Source organism: Neolamprologus multifasciatus, chromosome 4, assembly GCF_963576455.1.
Source record: "Neolamprologus multifasciatus chromosome 4, fNeoMul1.2, whole genome shotgun sequence".
Lineage (NCBI taxonomy): Eukaryota > Metazoa > Chordata > Actinopteri > Cichliformes > Cichlidae > Neolamprologus > Neolamprologus multifasciatus.
Window position 1 is genome coordinate 23,045,695 of NC_140442.1, and position 16,280 is coordinate 23,061,974.

The 16,280-nt window shown below is 43.7% G+C and overlaps 2 protein-coding genes and 1 long non-coding RNA gene across 3 annotated transcripts; 1 reads left to right on the top strand and 2 right to left on the bottom strand.

The window, feature by feature from the left end:
• Positions 1–280: 280 nt before the first annotated feature.
• LOC146520464 (uncharacterized) lies at positions 281–4,488 on the top strand. The gene is made up of 2 exons (XR_014873937.1): positions 281–744; positions 2,461–4,488. It is a non-coding gene; the product is annotated as an uncharacterized LOC146520464 (long non-coding RNA).
• A 1-nt stretch (position 4,489) lies between these two features.
• Positions 4,490–8,211, bottom strand: LOC146520465 (uncharacterized; the record flags this gene model as incomplete). Its single annotated transcript, XM_085157609.1, is given in 3 exon segments — positions 4,490–4,615; positions 5,469–7,823; positions 7,825–8,211. Coding segments are annotated over 3 exon segments (2,868 nt in total), but the record flags the coding sequence as incomplete, so codon positions are not given.
• LOC146520466 (uncharacterized protein C2orf81 homolog) lies at positions 8,210–10,373 on the bottom strand. Its single transcript, XM_085157860.1, has 3 exons — positions 10,028–10,373; positions 9,658–9,858; positions 8,210–8,460 (listed from the first exon to the last, which is right to left on the bottom strand). The coding sequence occupies exons 1-3, from the start codon at positions 10,259–10,261 to the stop codon at positions 8,401–8,403; spliced, it is 495 nt and encodes a 164-aa protein (XP_085013986.1). The 5' UTR covers positions 10,262–10,373; the 3' UTR covers positions 8,210–8,400.
• Between the last annotated feature and the right edge of the window lie 5,907 nt (positions 10,374–16,280).

The following is a 16,280-nucleotide window of genomic DNA, read 5'->3' on the forward strand; positions in this document are numbered from 1 at the left end:
TGTGGCTTACTTTTCTAGAAAAACCTGCATCATATGATATCCTGCTGAGTCTTGCCATTAGCAGACACGCTGGGCTTCCGCAATTGCAGTCAGCCCTGTTATTCAGACTCTTCTCATTCATAAACAAAGCTTTACTCAGTGTCAAACATACAACATCCTCCTTATTCCAACCACTCCTAGCTCCTGCTCATCGCTTGTAGGTGAAAGGCCATCGGCCGTTGACTGGCGAGTAAATTAACCTTCCCTGCCTCCTGACGTCACGTATGCCCCCTGGCTGTGATTGGCTGGTGATTTAATGAGCGCTGCAGAACAGAAACATCAAAATCCAACACGTACAACACGCAGCGTGTGCTGAAGTGCGAGCAGAGCTGCTTCACTGAGCCGAGCGGACCCAAAACAAACCAGCAGGACTGCGGCTCAGAAGAAAGATACGGGAGAGAAGAGCCTCGCACTGAGAGAGATAATCATCCTTATTTATAAAGCTGGAAGCTCATTTTATATTTTATTTTGTTGGTTTTTGCACTGCAGCTGATAGCGGATGCATTTTTTTCTCCATTATGTAAATTTGATATTTTTATGCGCCTCTTTACACGAGAGTGGACCTTGCAGTAGCATTTCTGCTGAAAATTTCTAGATAAGAACAGTGAGGGAGCAGAAGACATGGAGAAAGCACAGGGCTTCTCTCCGGACAGAAACGTCCTCTGCCTGTTTGATGTGGACGGCACTCTGACGCCACCGAGAGAGGTGAGCTCGCTTCCCATCGATAATCTTATTATTATTGTTATTAGTTATGATCAGATTTCATGACAGCTCTCTCCTCTTCTGCCCTCATCATTGACCTCTGATGAGAGGTACCTTACTGTAGAGCAGACCTTCCCAAAGTGTGGGGCCCGTCCCCTGGGGGGGGCGCAGAGCCATTGGGGGCGGGGCGGGGGGGGGGAATGAAAAGGGGGGGGGGGGACACAAAACACTTGGACACTAGTGATGGGATTTCCGGCTCTTTTTAGAGATCCGGCTCTTTCGGTTCGGCTCACTAAAAAGAGCCGGCTCTTTCGGCTCCGAACCGGCTCTCCAGGTTGTTTTGTTGCTTTAATTAATTTATTATTAACAATAATATAAAATTATGCACAAAAGGAATTACTAACGTAAAAAAAGTGGTTTTATTTATATATGTTTATATATAAATATATGCGGTGGCCCCTAGAGACAAAACACGTACAAACTCCAAAACACATTTCTAGCATGAACTGAACTTCCAAAGCAGAGCTACTAGATCACTTAAATTACACAATTGAAAGCATGTGTGTATTGTTTGTGTATTTATACACAGGCACTCATATATATTCAAATAATTTAAAAAAAAAAAAGTTCATTTACCTGTTACTACCACACACCAAATCCGGTCGTTGGTACTTGCTGGCTTGTGTAGCCACTAGGTAACAAAAGTTCAACACTGCGCCCAGCATCCTGGAGCACTTCTGTTGTCTTTTGTACATGTTTTGAGTTTTTACGTGCTTCTGAGTTTGTACGTGCTTTGGAGTTTTACGTGCTTTGGAGTTTGTACGTGTTTTTACGTGCTTCAAAGTTTGTACATGTTTTTACGTGTTTTAGAGTTTATACGTGATTTGAAGTTTGTCTGTGCTTTGTCTCTAGGGGCCACCGTAAATATACTTTTATTTATTCATCCATCCATCCATCTTCATCCGCTTTGTCCGGAGCCGGGTCGCGGGGGCAGCAGCCTAAGCAAAGAGGCCCAGACCTCCCTCTCCCCAGCCACCTCCTCCAGCTCATCCGGGGGAACACCAAGGCGTTCCCAGGCCAGCCGAGAGATATAATCTCTCCAGCGTGTCCTGGGTCTGCCCCGGGACCTCCTCCCGGTGGGACATGCCTGGAACACCTCACCCAGGAGGTGCCCAGGGAGCATCCTTACCAGATGCCCAAACCACCTCAACTGGCTCCTTTCGATGTGGAGCAGCAGCGGCTCTACTCTGAGCCCTCCCGGATGGCCGAACTTCTCACCCTATCTCTAAGGGAGATGCCAGCCACCCTTCGGAGGAAGCTCATTTCCGCCGCTTGTATCCGCGATCTCGTCCTTTCGGTCACTACCCACAGCTCGTGGCCATAGGTTATTTATTCACTCCACATAAAATGTAATAAATAAATCATATAATACAAAAATCAACTATTCACATTTCAAATTTTAACTATTTAAATTTTTAGCTTTTTCCTTTTACAAATTTAAAGTGAAACAACACAAAACACTGCAAACCACAACACAATTAAATATAAATTAAAATATGAAAACAAAAAGAAGATGCATATTCTCTGTCATATGGGCCTGCATGAATAAACTTTCTGAATCCTTTATCATCTGCAACCGAAAATAGTTGTGGATGATTACTATACCTTTCTAATGTGACGTTGTTGTCCCTGGCTCTCTTTCTCTGTCTCTCCCTCCAGCTCTGTTCCTGTGCTACTGAGTGTAACTACCGCCCCTCCCCCCTCTGCCCAGCGTAAAGCACAAGGCTCACGTGCACGTACAAACTCCGAAGCACGTAAAAACTCCAAAGCACGTACAAACTCAGAAGCACGTAAAAACTCAAAACATGTACAAAAGACAACAGAAGTGCTCCAGAATGCAGGCGCAGTGTTGAGCTTTTGTTACCTAGTGGCTACACAAGCCAGCAAGTACCAACGACCGGATTTGGTGTGTGGTAGTAACAGGTAAATGAACATTGTTTTTAAATTATTTGAATATATATGAGTGCCTGTGTATAAATACACAAACATGCTTTCAGTTGTGTAATTTAAGTGATCTAGTAGCTCTGCTTTGAAAGTTCAGTTCATGCTAGAAATGTGTTTTGGAGTTTGTACGTGTAGGGGCCACCGCATATATTTATATATAAACATATATAAATAAAACCACTTTTTTTACGTTAGTAATTCCTTTTGTGCATAATTTAATATTATTGTTAATAATAAATTAATTAAAGCAACAAAACAACCTGAAGAGCCGGTTCGGAGCCGAAAGAGCTGGCTCTTTTTAGTGAGCCGAACCGAAAGAGCCGGATCTCTAAAAAGAGCCGGAAATCCCATCACTAAGAAGTTGAGAGAAAGAAAAAAAAAAAAAAACCACGTGACGGCTCGCGATAAGGAGCCGGCTCGCGTCGTTCACGTCGAAGAGCCGGCTCTAAGAGCCATTTCGTTCGCGAACGACCCATCTCCCCTGGCATGTTAGATTATTTTTGATGAAATTATTAAATGCGTCAATACCCGTTTGTTAAAAATTAACTGCTAAAAATTCAATCAACTGGTGCTAATCCACCATCAGAATTGAGGAAAGGTGGTGTTGATGGAGACTCTACAGGGAGATACACTGGGGAAGCCATACCTGCACTTCTGCCAGAGTGTTTTGGACGTACCTGAATAAATGTAGATTTCCCTGGAAGTGGACGAGGATCAATCTGAGACGAAGTCGGAGTCTCCTCATAACATCTCCCCATCGTGCTTCTATGGATCAATGATGCGAGCTTTTGTCCTTTCTGTTTTTCTAATTTAAGCTCGAGTTCAAGGTCTTTCACTCTAGATTTTAGATGACCTCTCTCTTTTTCTTCTTTGCCAGCCTTTTGGATAATCTGGTTCACTTAACCTCCTTCGTTGTTCCAATAAAGGGGATGCCTTCCACACAGTCTACGCATTTCTTTTTCAAGTTGAGGAACATATCCCTAAATTCCACCTTTTCTTTTTCTCTGAAGTGAACTGCATGTGGAAATGCCTTTTCAAAGGACAAAACGCACTTGTACAATTCCTCTTGGAAGTGGCGCTCTTTCTTCTCCAGACAATTCACTCTGGTTATAAATTTGTCCCGTTGCTTTACTGTGGAGCGCAGTTTCACTTCGAGCGCCACCTTTTCAGCCAGTGCCTGCTTGTGTTCCGTTATTACTTTATATCCGTCCACTGCTGTCTTTGTGTGTTTTTCCTTCTCTGTGCTTAGGTCCCTTTTTAGGTCTTCATTTTTGTTTTTCAAAGAATCAACTTCATCTTCGACCATAGCCTTCATTTTCTTTTCCAAGGCCAGAGCCCTAATATTTCTCTGACATTTGCGGTTCATCTCCATATTCTGGGCCTTTTGGTCGTCTATTACTTCGCCCATTTGATCTTTCTCGTCTGTTAACGCTTTCACATTTTTATCCATTAATTCATTGTCGTCCCGTAACTTTGTATTTTGTCTCAAGAGACCCTCAATCCAAAACTGCGCGGATTGACGTTCCTGCTCGCGTTCTTTAACTGCATTGACGGTCACACCTGTACTAATTTTTACTCTGTCCTCAAGCTGTTCTATTTGGTTATCACACATTTCAATGACCTTTACTAACTTTGTTTCTGCAGCATTAGCTTTGTCTTCGAGTTTTTTAGTCTTTTCATCGTAAAATTGCTGCATCTTATTTTTTTCCTCTTGGTGGCGTTTTAGTAAAAATTCAACAATTTGTTAGTTGTGAAATTCCTGACGTGCCACCATTTCTTTTTCTGCTTTGAGCAGTTCTTGAAGGACTTTGACTTCTTCCTTGTTCTTTTGTTTAAGTTCAGCCAGAGTTTTCTCCATCTCTGCGCGGAACTTTATGTGAGCTTCATGGTCACCTTTTATCGAGTTTAACCTCTCTGAGATATTTGTCCTTTCTTCCAAGACCAAACCCAGCATCTTATTATTCTGCCAAAGTTCATTTTTTTCTTTTGTTAGATCCTCGATCTGTTTCTTATGGACTGTATGCTGTTTTTTGAAGTATTCAAGCTCTGTTTTAAGCTTTTCAACTTGATCAATCATTGGATGCAGTCTTTGGTCGAACAATCTGGCATATGTTTCTTTTTTTTTTCACGTTTGTTAACCATTGTTTTAGAGAAATTAACATCTCTGTCTTTCTTAGGTTTTGAGCTCATTTCTGCTTTTTATGTGCTGTATCACTCCAACAAAACGATAGCTTAATCAATTCAGTTTGACACGTTCGTGGTCTATTTAAGGACTTTTGAACATCAAAGGATGAAAGGACTGTCACTATGACACCTCCACGTTCTGTGATGTAATGTCAATTAAACGTCACCACGTTCTGTGACGTAATCGCTTTCTTGCGTTTTTTTTTTTTTTTTTTTAAACAACACATTCGAACAACGACGGTCTCCGCACACAGAAAATCTGCGTTGTGCACAAAACAAATCTAACCTGAATTGAAATTAAAATAAATACGTTAATAATTTATTCTGTTTTGCAGTGTGAGTCAGTAGTGACCGGTGACTGGCTGCTCCAGCCAGTGATGCACAACTATTTAACATTGTTGACAGGCTATGACAAACATATATAAATAAAACCACTTTTTTTACATTAGTAATTCCTTTTCTGCATAATTTTATATTATTGTTAATGATTAAATAATACATTTATAAATAATTTTATAAATAATAATAATAAATAACACAAGCACTTTTTCTCCCGGTGAAAATTGCCTGAGTCTAGCCCCTCTGTCATACAGGCGTTGCTGACGCTGCTGAGCCTGGAGCAAATTCTCCCGTGACAACCTCCCCAAAGTGTGGAGTTTCGCTCTCAGGTCCAACACGTACTGAATCTCATTCTTGGCGGGGCTCGGACCTTCCTCCCAGCTTTCTTTAATCAGGTCGAGCACCCCACGCGGCTTCCTGCCGAACAGCAGTTCAAAGGGAGAAAATCCCGTGGAGGCCTGGGGCACCTCTCGCACTGCAAATAACAGAGGGTCTAGCCAGCGATCCCAATTGCGTTCATCTTCGGTGATGAACTTACGAATCATGGACTTTAAAGTCTTATTCAGCCGCTCCACCAGCCCATCCGTCTGAGGGTGGTAGACGCTGGTCCGAATAGATTTAATGCCCAGTAATTCGTACAGTTCCCGCAGTGTGCGAGACATGAACGACGTGCCCTGGTCAGTCAGTATCTCTTTCGGGATTCCGACTCGGGAGATGACCTGAAACAGTGCCTGCGCCACACTCTTTGCAGAGATGTTGCGCAGCGGGACTGCTTCCGGGTACCGCGTTGCATAATCCACCAGAACTAATACAAAGCGGTAGCCGCGTGCACTCCGATGAAACGGCCCGATGAGGTCCATGCCAATGCGCTCAAACGGGACCTCTATGAGTGGGAGCGGGCGCAAAGGCGCTTTTGGTATGGCCGGCAGATTAACAAGTTGGCAGTCCGGGCAGGACGCGCACCAGCGGCGCACATCCGCTCGGATGCCCGGCCAATAAAATCGGGCCGTTATGCGCTCCAGAGTTTTTTCGTATCCCATATGCCCTGCCATGGGGTTATAATGAGCCGCCTGGAAAATCGTTTCCCGGCGGCCCTGCGGCACCAACAACTGGGTGTGTGTCTCCTCCGTGCGAGTGTCACGACTCACTCGATATAACCTATCTTGTAATAAAATGAAGCGTGGGTAGGTCCGCACGGCTTCAGGGCGCACCACGTGACCATCAATCTCAATCACTTGGTCAAAGGCTGAGCGTAGGGTGTCATCCCGAGACTGCTCCAGTGGGAAATCGCCCGTGGGGGTAATTTCCGGAGCCGGCGGGGCCTCCCGTGAAGGACCCGCCGTCTCCCCCTCCCCGGAGTCAGTGTCGGACGACCCCGCGTCACCGCTGAGCGCCGCGCAGACACTACACGCTACTAACGGTCGTGATCGCATCCCTGCATACTGCCCTAACAGATGATGAAACCCCGGCCAATTCGTTCCCAGAATTAGGGGATGCGACAGGCGCGGGCTAACCGCGGCCGTTACTCTATGCGTTTTGCCCTTAAACTTTAATAACAGCGGCACTATGGGATACCCGTGAACATCACCATGAACGCACTTCACCTCCACCCATTCTGCCTCCAGCAATGCCCCGGGGCGAACCAAGCTTTGGTGCACGAGGGTCTGCGTACAGCCCGTGTCCACCAAAGCATGGCGTATATCCCCTCGAGTCCTTACCGGAATGCTGTACGTCCCTCCTGGACCGGGAGAGGGTGCTGGGGCACCGGCGACGCGGAACACCTGCCCCACTTCCATCAGAGGGCAGTCCCTCCTCAGGTGTCCCGGTTGCCCGCACTTCCAGCACTCCTGCCCCGGCGCCTGTGCTGCTCTCCGTGGCTCCGGGGCGGCGCTGCTCATTTCTGTTCCCTGGGAAGGCACAAACGAAGCAAACGGATTAGTGGGGCTCAGCGCCGGCGCCCGCTCTGCCTGCCCTGGCGCAGGTACCCGGCGCCTCGGTGCCGGCACTGGGGCTTGTTTGCTCGGTCTCCGGCCGCCGTCCCCGGGCTCCCCCGCTCTAGCGGCCAGGTGGTCCTCCGCCAACGTTACCGCGACCTCCAGACTCGCGGGACGGTGGCACCGGACCCATCTCGCCGTCTCCGCGGGCAACCCCTCCACGGACTGCTCCAGCACCACCTTGTCCACCAGCAGCTTCTCTCCCTCTGACGATCCCGGCTGCAGCCAGCGCACCGCCGTGTCGTGCAGCTTCCGGGCCCATGCAAACGGCCGATCCTCCGCGGCCAGCCGACAGGCCCGGAACCGCCGGCGATGGTCCTCAGGGGCGAGTCCCATCCTGTCCACCACCGCCCGGCTCACGTCCTGGAAGCTGCCCCTCGAGGTCGGCGGCAGACTCAGGGCCGCCGTCTGAGCCTCCCCCGACAGCAGAGGAAGCAAGCGCGGAGCCCACTCCACCTGCGGCCACTGGCAGGCCTCCGCCGTGGCACGAAAAGTCTCCAGGAATACCTGGGGGTCGTCCCCGTCGCCCATCCGGGGCATCGCCACCGACAGCGGGGGGGGGCTTCGGCGGAGCAGCGGCTCCAACCAGCCGCTCCAGTACCTGGGTCTGCCGGTCCGCCTGCTCCTGCAGCTTAGCCAGGTGCGCACGCTGGGCCGCCGCCTGGTCCTGGCTCATCTTCGCCATCTCCGCCAGCATTTGCGCCAGGAACTGCAAAGGCTGGGCGGGCGGCGCCGCCTGTGGGTCAGACATCCCCACGCTTTCCTGGGTTTCGGCACCACTTGTGGAATGCACTACACACAGGCACGGATCTTTGCTTTCAGACACCAACTTTATTTCTTTCTGTACGTGACGACCGACACAGTCTGACAGCTGTCGGCCACAGCTGATCTCTCCTTCTCTCCGCTCCTCTCCCGTCTCACTATAAGGGGTAAGGAAAGCATCATCAGTTCAAAACGCCATCAGCTGTTTTCACCTGTATTTCCAGCACCGCCCCGTTGAGCTCACCGCACCACCCCTCCCCTGCAGCCGCGCCCGGGACCACACCTCCGCCACACAGACTTGTACAATTATAGTAGTTTTTTTCAAATTTATTGTGTTAATGTGTGGCTCAACCACAGACATTGTTACGTCTTCTAATCAGCTGTCACAGATCTTGGGCTGAAGCAGTGGGGTGACCTGAGGTGGACCTCCTGCAACCTGATCAACAGAAAACAGCACAGGTGCATCTGTCATGGTTTGAGGCAAACCACATGAAGTTAGAGGAGTGGACCGAAATGCAGACAATGGAGATGAATGTGGATGGTAACAGAAAACGAGCCTATATTTAGGGCTGAACAGATGTTAAAAATAAATGGCAAGAACAACTAGAAAAGAACAAACAAAACCTATACTGGCAAAGCTAACCTGAAACATAACTAGAAAACCTGAGACGGAAGCAATGACACACAGGAGAGAACGCAGGAGTAACGCAGACGATCCAACAAGGAGCTAAGGAGAACACACAGGGAACGAGGAAACAAACGGGGGAAGACACAGCTAAACCTCATTAAACATGCCGAGGCAAGGGGAGCCAAACTAGACACACCGACATAGCACACGAGACTATCAGAGTAAAAGAGGAAATATGGCACGTACAAACAGTCACAGACTCAGAGGCACAAGCTTAATGTTACGACATAACTGACACCTTACAGCGGGAACATAGAGACAGGGAGACTAGACATGAGATGTGGGACCAGGACAAGCAAAGAGAGAAAACATTGGGACAGAGACAGAATGGAGAACAGAGACTGTTAAAATAAAACAGGAAGCACACGACAGGTACAGAGACATAGACTGATACTGAACAGAGGGAACACGAAGTACAGGGACAAGAGTGACATGAGACTCGACTGACTAGGGAACAAGAGAATAAACACGAGGACAGAACTAAACCTACACTAAACATGAGGGGCACAGGAACCAAAACCTAAGAACTCGAAATCACAAACCAAGAACAACTGGAGAGCAAGAAATACAAAACATAAACCAAAACATTGGTTGTCATAAGCCATGATGAAATCAAAGATCAATAATTATAATACAAAAATCAAAACACTGAGTCTTCGACCCAGGAACATGATAGCATCGCTCTCTATCGGCTTTAAACTGGTAGACTGGGAAGGCTGGTTAATTTGGACTTGTTTCTTTTTTAACTCGCTTTGAGGAGCTTTTTATTTGGACCTCAACATTCATTGCTGGCTGACTCGTGCCTCTCTCTGTGCTGGAACCTGGTCAATGTCAGCCTTCTGTTACAAAGGAACATAGCAATATAGATATAGTGTAGATGTGAATACAAATAACTTAATGGTGGCATTTGAATAGAAAACAAATAGAAGAGACTGATAAGAGTACCTCCTGTGCAGCAAGATGTTGTTGATGGATAAGAACAGGCACACATCCTTGAGCCCAGGCATCGGAAATTGGTGGCAGAGGCTCAGAATCTTCTGTTTTTGATCTTTCGCCTGGTCCTTCTCCCTCATCTAGGCACAAGATTTGGTGCTCTACAATCTGTGTGAGGTACCTCTTGGCCCAAGATGCAGAGAAAGGTGGTAGCTTATTGCCAAAGACAGACAATATCACAGATGTGAAATGCAATATATATTATTTATGGATAAAATCAAGACAAAGTATTTGCTTAATGATTGTAGGTATTATAACATTAATGTTGAACTGATTGTAAAAGAAAAAAACAACAAAAAGCTGATAAGCTTCTCAGTTTTACCTGGCTCTCAGTATACACATCAAGACATCCTTTCATGACCTTCCTCAGCAGTTCATCTAAGATTTCCCCCACTGCCTCATCTGCATCCTGAAGCAACATATTTGTCCACTGGGTCCGGGTCAAGTGACCTGGGATTATATCTTCCCCTTTCTGCTCTGCTGCAGGTGAGATCACCTGTACAGATGACCTACGTCTGTGCTTGTCAGTTTGAGGCTTGGGTGCAGAGCGTGGCATTTTTTGCTCAGAGGCTGGTGTGAAATATAAATTGCAAAAAGTCAGATCATGGAAAACTAAAAAAAACTGGCATTATCACAAACCCAAATTCTATTTAATGATGAAGATCTTGGTGAGCTCACTTGGTTAAAAAAATAATCAAGAAACAGTCCTGAAACCTTTTGATTGACCTTTTGACCTTGTGATTTGGTGACACTGTAGACATTTAAAGGTTGCAATAAGGGAAAGTCACACTTTTAGGGTTTTATTAGGAGGAGAGTAAATGCATGGGCATTATTTTGTGTTTTTATCTATAGAGTAAAAAGCATGTTAGATAACAGCATGCCAGATAGCTATCATTTTTCAAGCAATTTATTTTCTTTGGTCAATGAAAAAGTTTATTTTATTTTTTATCTGTGTTATGGTCGTGTAACGGTCAGTATGCTGGCAGTTGCAGACAGGGCATTCAAAAGCTCAATTAGGACAGCAGAAATGGCAGCAAATATTACAATAGTTCTGTAAAAATATTTTAAGTGGGGATAAAGGACCGGATTGGTTATAATGTAAGTACAATAACACAGAGTTGTAAAGATACTTGAAAAACGGATAATTTTTTAATTCTCCATATAACCCCTTTGTAAACCCTATTCACCGAAGTGTATTTACGAACATACGTAAAGATATTACACAGAAAAAATACACAGAAACATTGGAAATCAGTTTTTGGCAGACAATCACTTTTTGGCACAACATGGCACAACACCGGCATTATGTTGTCTATGAGCAACGCCAGAGTCAGCACCTAACCGTAGCAGTGTTGAGTAAAATGACAATATTGTCGTTAGCTCTGAATAGAGCAAATGTAGTTATCACCATTCGTATTCGACCATTCGTTTACTAGCACAGAATAGGAATAAAGACTGAGTAACTTTAACATGAAATATACCTCATATTGACAGAGATAATTATTTTTTCAAGCAGTTAAAGCAGTTTTTGCATCTAGTATGATTAACTAAAGTATGTGCACATTCTTTTTTAAGGCTTATTGCTGGAAACATGCTCTGATATAGTTTCTTTTTAATGCAGAACTTCTGAGGAAGTAATAGTCAGTGTAAAAAAAAAAACAACAACAACAGCAACTTGACCATGCAAATTATCTTACTTATTTAGCCATGTGTTTCATTTTTTTCAGCACACATATGACAACTTAGAATCTGTCAAAGTCCTTGTAACCACTTTTATAGATGAGAAAGAAATTTGTAAAAAAAAAAATTCTTATTGTCAGCAGTGCCACAGACATCATAGGTCAAAGCCAAGCTCAGCACATGGGCTGTGTGCTTGATAGGTTGCTAAAGTATAACACTGATTTCATGGAATATATTGATGTTGACAGTGAGGTAGACATTAAGGACTTTGATAGATTCCATATCGTTCTGTCAAGCGGAGGGGCACCGATGGAAACCTCTCTTGGGGAGATTAGACAAAATCAGGTACACTTTGCATTTCTCCAGTTTCCTAAGTCATGAAATGTGTTTTAACAGTTATTAACTATTAGTCAGGATTGAAATTGTCTGCTAGAAAGTTGAACATCAGCTAAAAAGTCCTAATTTTTTCTCAGGGTCTGATGGGACCCAAATTATAGCTAAAATTAAGGAATAATGGACTTGTATTCAAATACCACTCCAAGTAAATTGTTATGTTTCACTGTGTAGGTAAGCTTGATGTGGAATGGGTAACAGAAATGTGATACTGTAAAGTTTGATTTTAGCCATACAGCTACCAAATGGACAGAATGTACTTTTGATTTAATGTATTTAATGCTTCATTTTAAACTTAAACACTTTTTTTCTTTCCGTAAGCTGGACTTGGAGTTTGGCAATCTTACAGGAGGAAAGGTGGACCTCTTTTTGCGAAAATGGGAAGCCAGTATCATTCTGAAGCTCAAATCAGTAGCTGCCCTGGAAACAAGAACCCCCCCGCCGTGTGTTAACACACCTACTCCCACCAGTTGGTGCCAGTCGTGCAGCCTTGCAGCCTTGAATCAGCTATAACGCACTTGGTTGATTTTGCACTGGTATGTATTAAGTAAAGTTCTCACGGTATTTACCTGAGGAAAGCATTTGTCTACACCTCACTGAATACTTCTCTAAAAATCTATCTTTATCTTCCCCATCTCCAAGCATGGAACAAGTATTGCATCGCTTTGCAGTGATCCTGAAGCATCATCCACAACACACCAACCCCAGCTGATATGCATCGGTGATCTAAAGAGGGCAACCAGGCAGTACAACATTGTTGCTAAGAATGACAGAGTAACCATTTCTCTGAATGATGGCCTGACGTGTGCTTGGATAAGCTTTTCAAACTGTACTGGGTATGTAACTTGTCCTATCCAGCACCACTTGGCTCCGTCTTCACCTTCTTTGAGTTTGTCTATGAACTGCCGCTGTCCACCCAAAGGAAAACCAAAGTACTGGAGCTGATTGCACAGATTAAAGGATGCAAGTAAAATGTTCACCGTCCAAAATGTAGAGAGTCTCTGTTCACAGAGGTGAGAAACCTCATTTGGCATCTTTGTCAAATACACTGCTTATCAGGACTGACCATTTTTATGCCTATGCAGTGGAAAGGTCAGACAATATGAACTGATTGGCTGAAATTTTTGATTTTCGTATTTAAACCCAAGGTACAGAATTGTATAACCTGGATGCTATATTCGCCAAAATGTATGTTTTTCTGTTCGCATGCAACTGCACATTTGTTAAATGTTGACAATTTGTTGAAGATGACAATTGTTACCTTTAAAAAATTTAATTCATGTATTGTCTGGATTATATCAGAACATTATATATATATATTGGAAAAATTGAAAAAAGGGCAATCATATATATATATATATGATTGCCCTTTTTTCATTTTTTTGACATTTTAATGATCTAGAGAGATAGAAAGCTAGTCAGATATGAATTTTGTTTGATTTTGTCAAGTAAAAATTGTGATATAGCTTTGGCAAAAATTGAATTTAAAACATTTTAATTAAAAAGATTCTGACAGCTGTTGTTCATTCAGTTTGTAATGATTTATAATATGCCAGATAAAAAATGGAATTCAATAAACGTATAATATATACCCATCTTTTTTCTCCTTTTTTTAAAAAAAATTGAAATGTACACATTTTAACACATCTTTGTGTCAAAATAACACATCCTTGTGTTTACATTTTTTAACACAGAAGATGTGTTAAAGGAGCAGACACATTAATTGTGTTAAAACTGACACATCATGTGTTGTCCCTAATCTGATGCAGCACATGTGTTAAAATTTAACACATGATGTGTTAAAATTTAACACATGATGTGTCAATTTTAACACATCCCTTCTAAGAGTGTAGCTAAAATTATTAAAAGTGTCGAACATAAGCAGCTTGTACATTGTTGTTTTCGTAAAGATACCTTTGTCTCACACGGAACATACATGTTCTACATTATTAATCTGGCAGCTCTCAGTCTCCATACAGACAGGACACGTTGCAGCGTAATTGCAGACAGGTGCGTGGGCCTGAGCTCCGCCCAGGCAGAATGACGAGTGGAAGAAAGCAGCAACACGATAAACATATGTAGCCTTGCGGAGCCGGCCGGGCAGACACCGAGACCATGACAGAGTGCAAAAATTTTATACTTGACAACACAAAAGAAAAAACAAAACAAAACAACACACAACAAAAATCAGAATTTGTTTGTGATTTGGATTTTTATTTAAAGGTGAAACCTTTTTTCTTATTTTGCCAGATTAGACATTTTGATTAATTTCATTGAAGTATACTTTTTTTTGTTGTTGTTTTACTTTGATGCTATAATAGATGTATTTAAAATTCAGTAATATTTAATACTATATTGCATCATGGCAAAACAACAGTCTCCTCAAGCTGCTTTATACTGTAAGGTGAAAACACTACAGTAAAAGCCAGAAAACCCCAACAATCCAATGATCCCCTTTGAGCAAGCACTGGGCGACAGTGGGGAGGAAAAACTCCCTTTAGGAAGAAACCTCCAGCAGAACCAGGCTCAAGAAGGGGCAGCCATCTGCTGCGACCGGTTGGGGGTGGGTGGGCAATCTCAGTCCAAGAGGGCCAGTGTCCCTGCAGGTTTTAGATGTGTCCTCGAACCAACACAGCTGATTTAAATGGCTAAATTAGCTCCTCAACATGTCCTGAAGTTCTCCAGAGGCCTGGTAACGAACTAATCATGTGATTCAGGTGTGTTGACCCAAGGTGAGATCTAAAATCTGCAGGGACACCGGCCCTCGTGGACTGAGATTGCCCACCCATGATATAGGGAGACAAGATGAAGTATACTTCTAATGGCCTATTACAGGGGTGGCTAACTCCAGAACTTGAGAGCCGCTGTCCTGCAGGTTTTAGATGCGTCCTTGATCCAACACAGCTGATTTACATGACTAAATGACCAGTTCATTACCAGGCCTCTGGTAATGAACTGATCATTTGATTCAGGTGTGTTGATCCAGGATGTTATCTAAAGCCTGCAGGACACCGGCTCTTGAGGCCTGGAGTTGGCCACCCCTGGCCTGTTAGATTATTTTTGATGAAATTATTAAATGCGTCAATACCCGTTTGTTAAAAATTAACTGCTAAAAATTCAATCAACTGGTGCTAATCCACCATCAGAATTGAGGAAAGGTGGTGTTGATGGAGACTCTACAGGGAGATACACTGGGGAAGCCATACCTGCACTTCTGCCAGAGTGTTTTGGACGTACCTGAATAAATGTAGATTTCCCTGGAAGTGGACGAGGATCAATCTGAGACGGAGTCGGTGTCTCCTCATAACATCTCCCCATCGTGCTTCTATGGATCAATGATGCGAGCTTTTGTCCTTTCTGTTTCTCTAATTTAAGCTCGAGTTCAAGGTCTTTCACTCTAGATTTTAGATGACCTCTCTCTTTTTCTTCATTGCCAGCCTTTTGGATAATCTGGTTCACTGGTCCAATGAGCTCCTGTCTTTGTTTGAATAAAGCGTATTCGGAAGACTTTACCATATCCTTGTACTTCCTTTCAAATGATTTCAGCTCCCGTGTTTTATCTAGTAAAGCTGCATCTTGAGCCTTGCATCTGGTACGTAGACAGTTCAGCTGTTTTTCAAGAAACTCCTTCGTTATTCCAACAAAGGGGATGCCTTCCACACCGTCTACATATTTCTTTTTCAAGTTGAGGAACATATTCCTAAATTCCACCTTTTCTTTTTCTCTGAAGTGAACTGCATGTGGAAATGCCTTTTCAAAGGACAAAACGCACTTGTACAATTCCTCTTGGAAGTGGCGCTCTTTCTTCTCCAGACAATTCACTTTGGTTATAAATTTGTCTCGTTGCTTTACTGTGGAGCGCAGTTTTACTTCGAGCGCCACCTTTTCAGCCAGTGCCTGATTGTGTTCCGTCATTACTTTATATCCGTCCACTGCTGTCTTTGTGTGTTTTTCCTTCTCTGTGCTTAGGTCCCTTTTTAGTTCTTCATTTTTGTTTTTCAAAGAATCAGCTTCATCTTCGACCATAGCCTTCATTTTCTTTTCCAAGGCCAGAGCCCTAATATTTCTCTGACATTTGCAGTTCATCTCCATATTCTGGGCCTTTTGGTCGTCTATTACTTTGCCCATTTGATCGTTCTCGTCTGTTAACGCTTTCACATTTTTATCCATTAATTCATTGTCGTTCCGTAACTTTCTATTTTGTTTCCGATAACCCTCAATCCAAAACTGCGAGGATTTACGTTCCTGCTCGCGTTCTTTAACTGCATTGACGGTCACACCTGTACTAATTTTTACTCTGTCCTCAAGCTTTTGTATTTGGTTATCACACATTTCAATGACCTTTACTAACTTTGTTTCTGCAGCATTAGCTTTGTCTTCGAGTTTTTTAGTCTTTTCATCGTAAAGTTGCTGCATCTTATTTTTTTCCTCTTGGTGGCGTTTTAGTAAAAATTCAACAATTTGTTTGTTGTGAAATTCCTGACGTGCCACCATTTCTTTTT

What these genes read in the sequence shown, in the direction of transcription:
- LOC146520466 (XM_085157860.1), bottom strand. Translation starts at nt 10,261, where the DNA reads ATGCCACGCTCTGCACCCAAGCCTCAAACTGACAAGCACAGACGTAGG. An exon ending in ATGTGTATACTGAGAGCCAG is followed by an intron (nt 9,859 to 10,027) that starts GTAAAACTGAGA and finishes TTTGGCAATAAG; the next exon opens with CTACCACCTTTCTCTGCATC. An exon ending in AACATCTTGCTGCACAGGAG is followed by an intron (nt 8,461 to 9,657) that starts GTACTCTTATCA and finishes TCTGTTGATCAG; the next exon opens with GTTGCAGGAGGTCCACCTCA.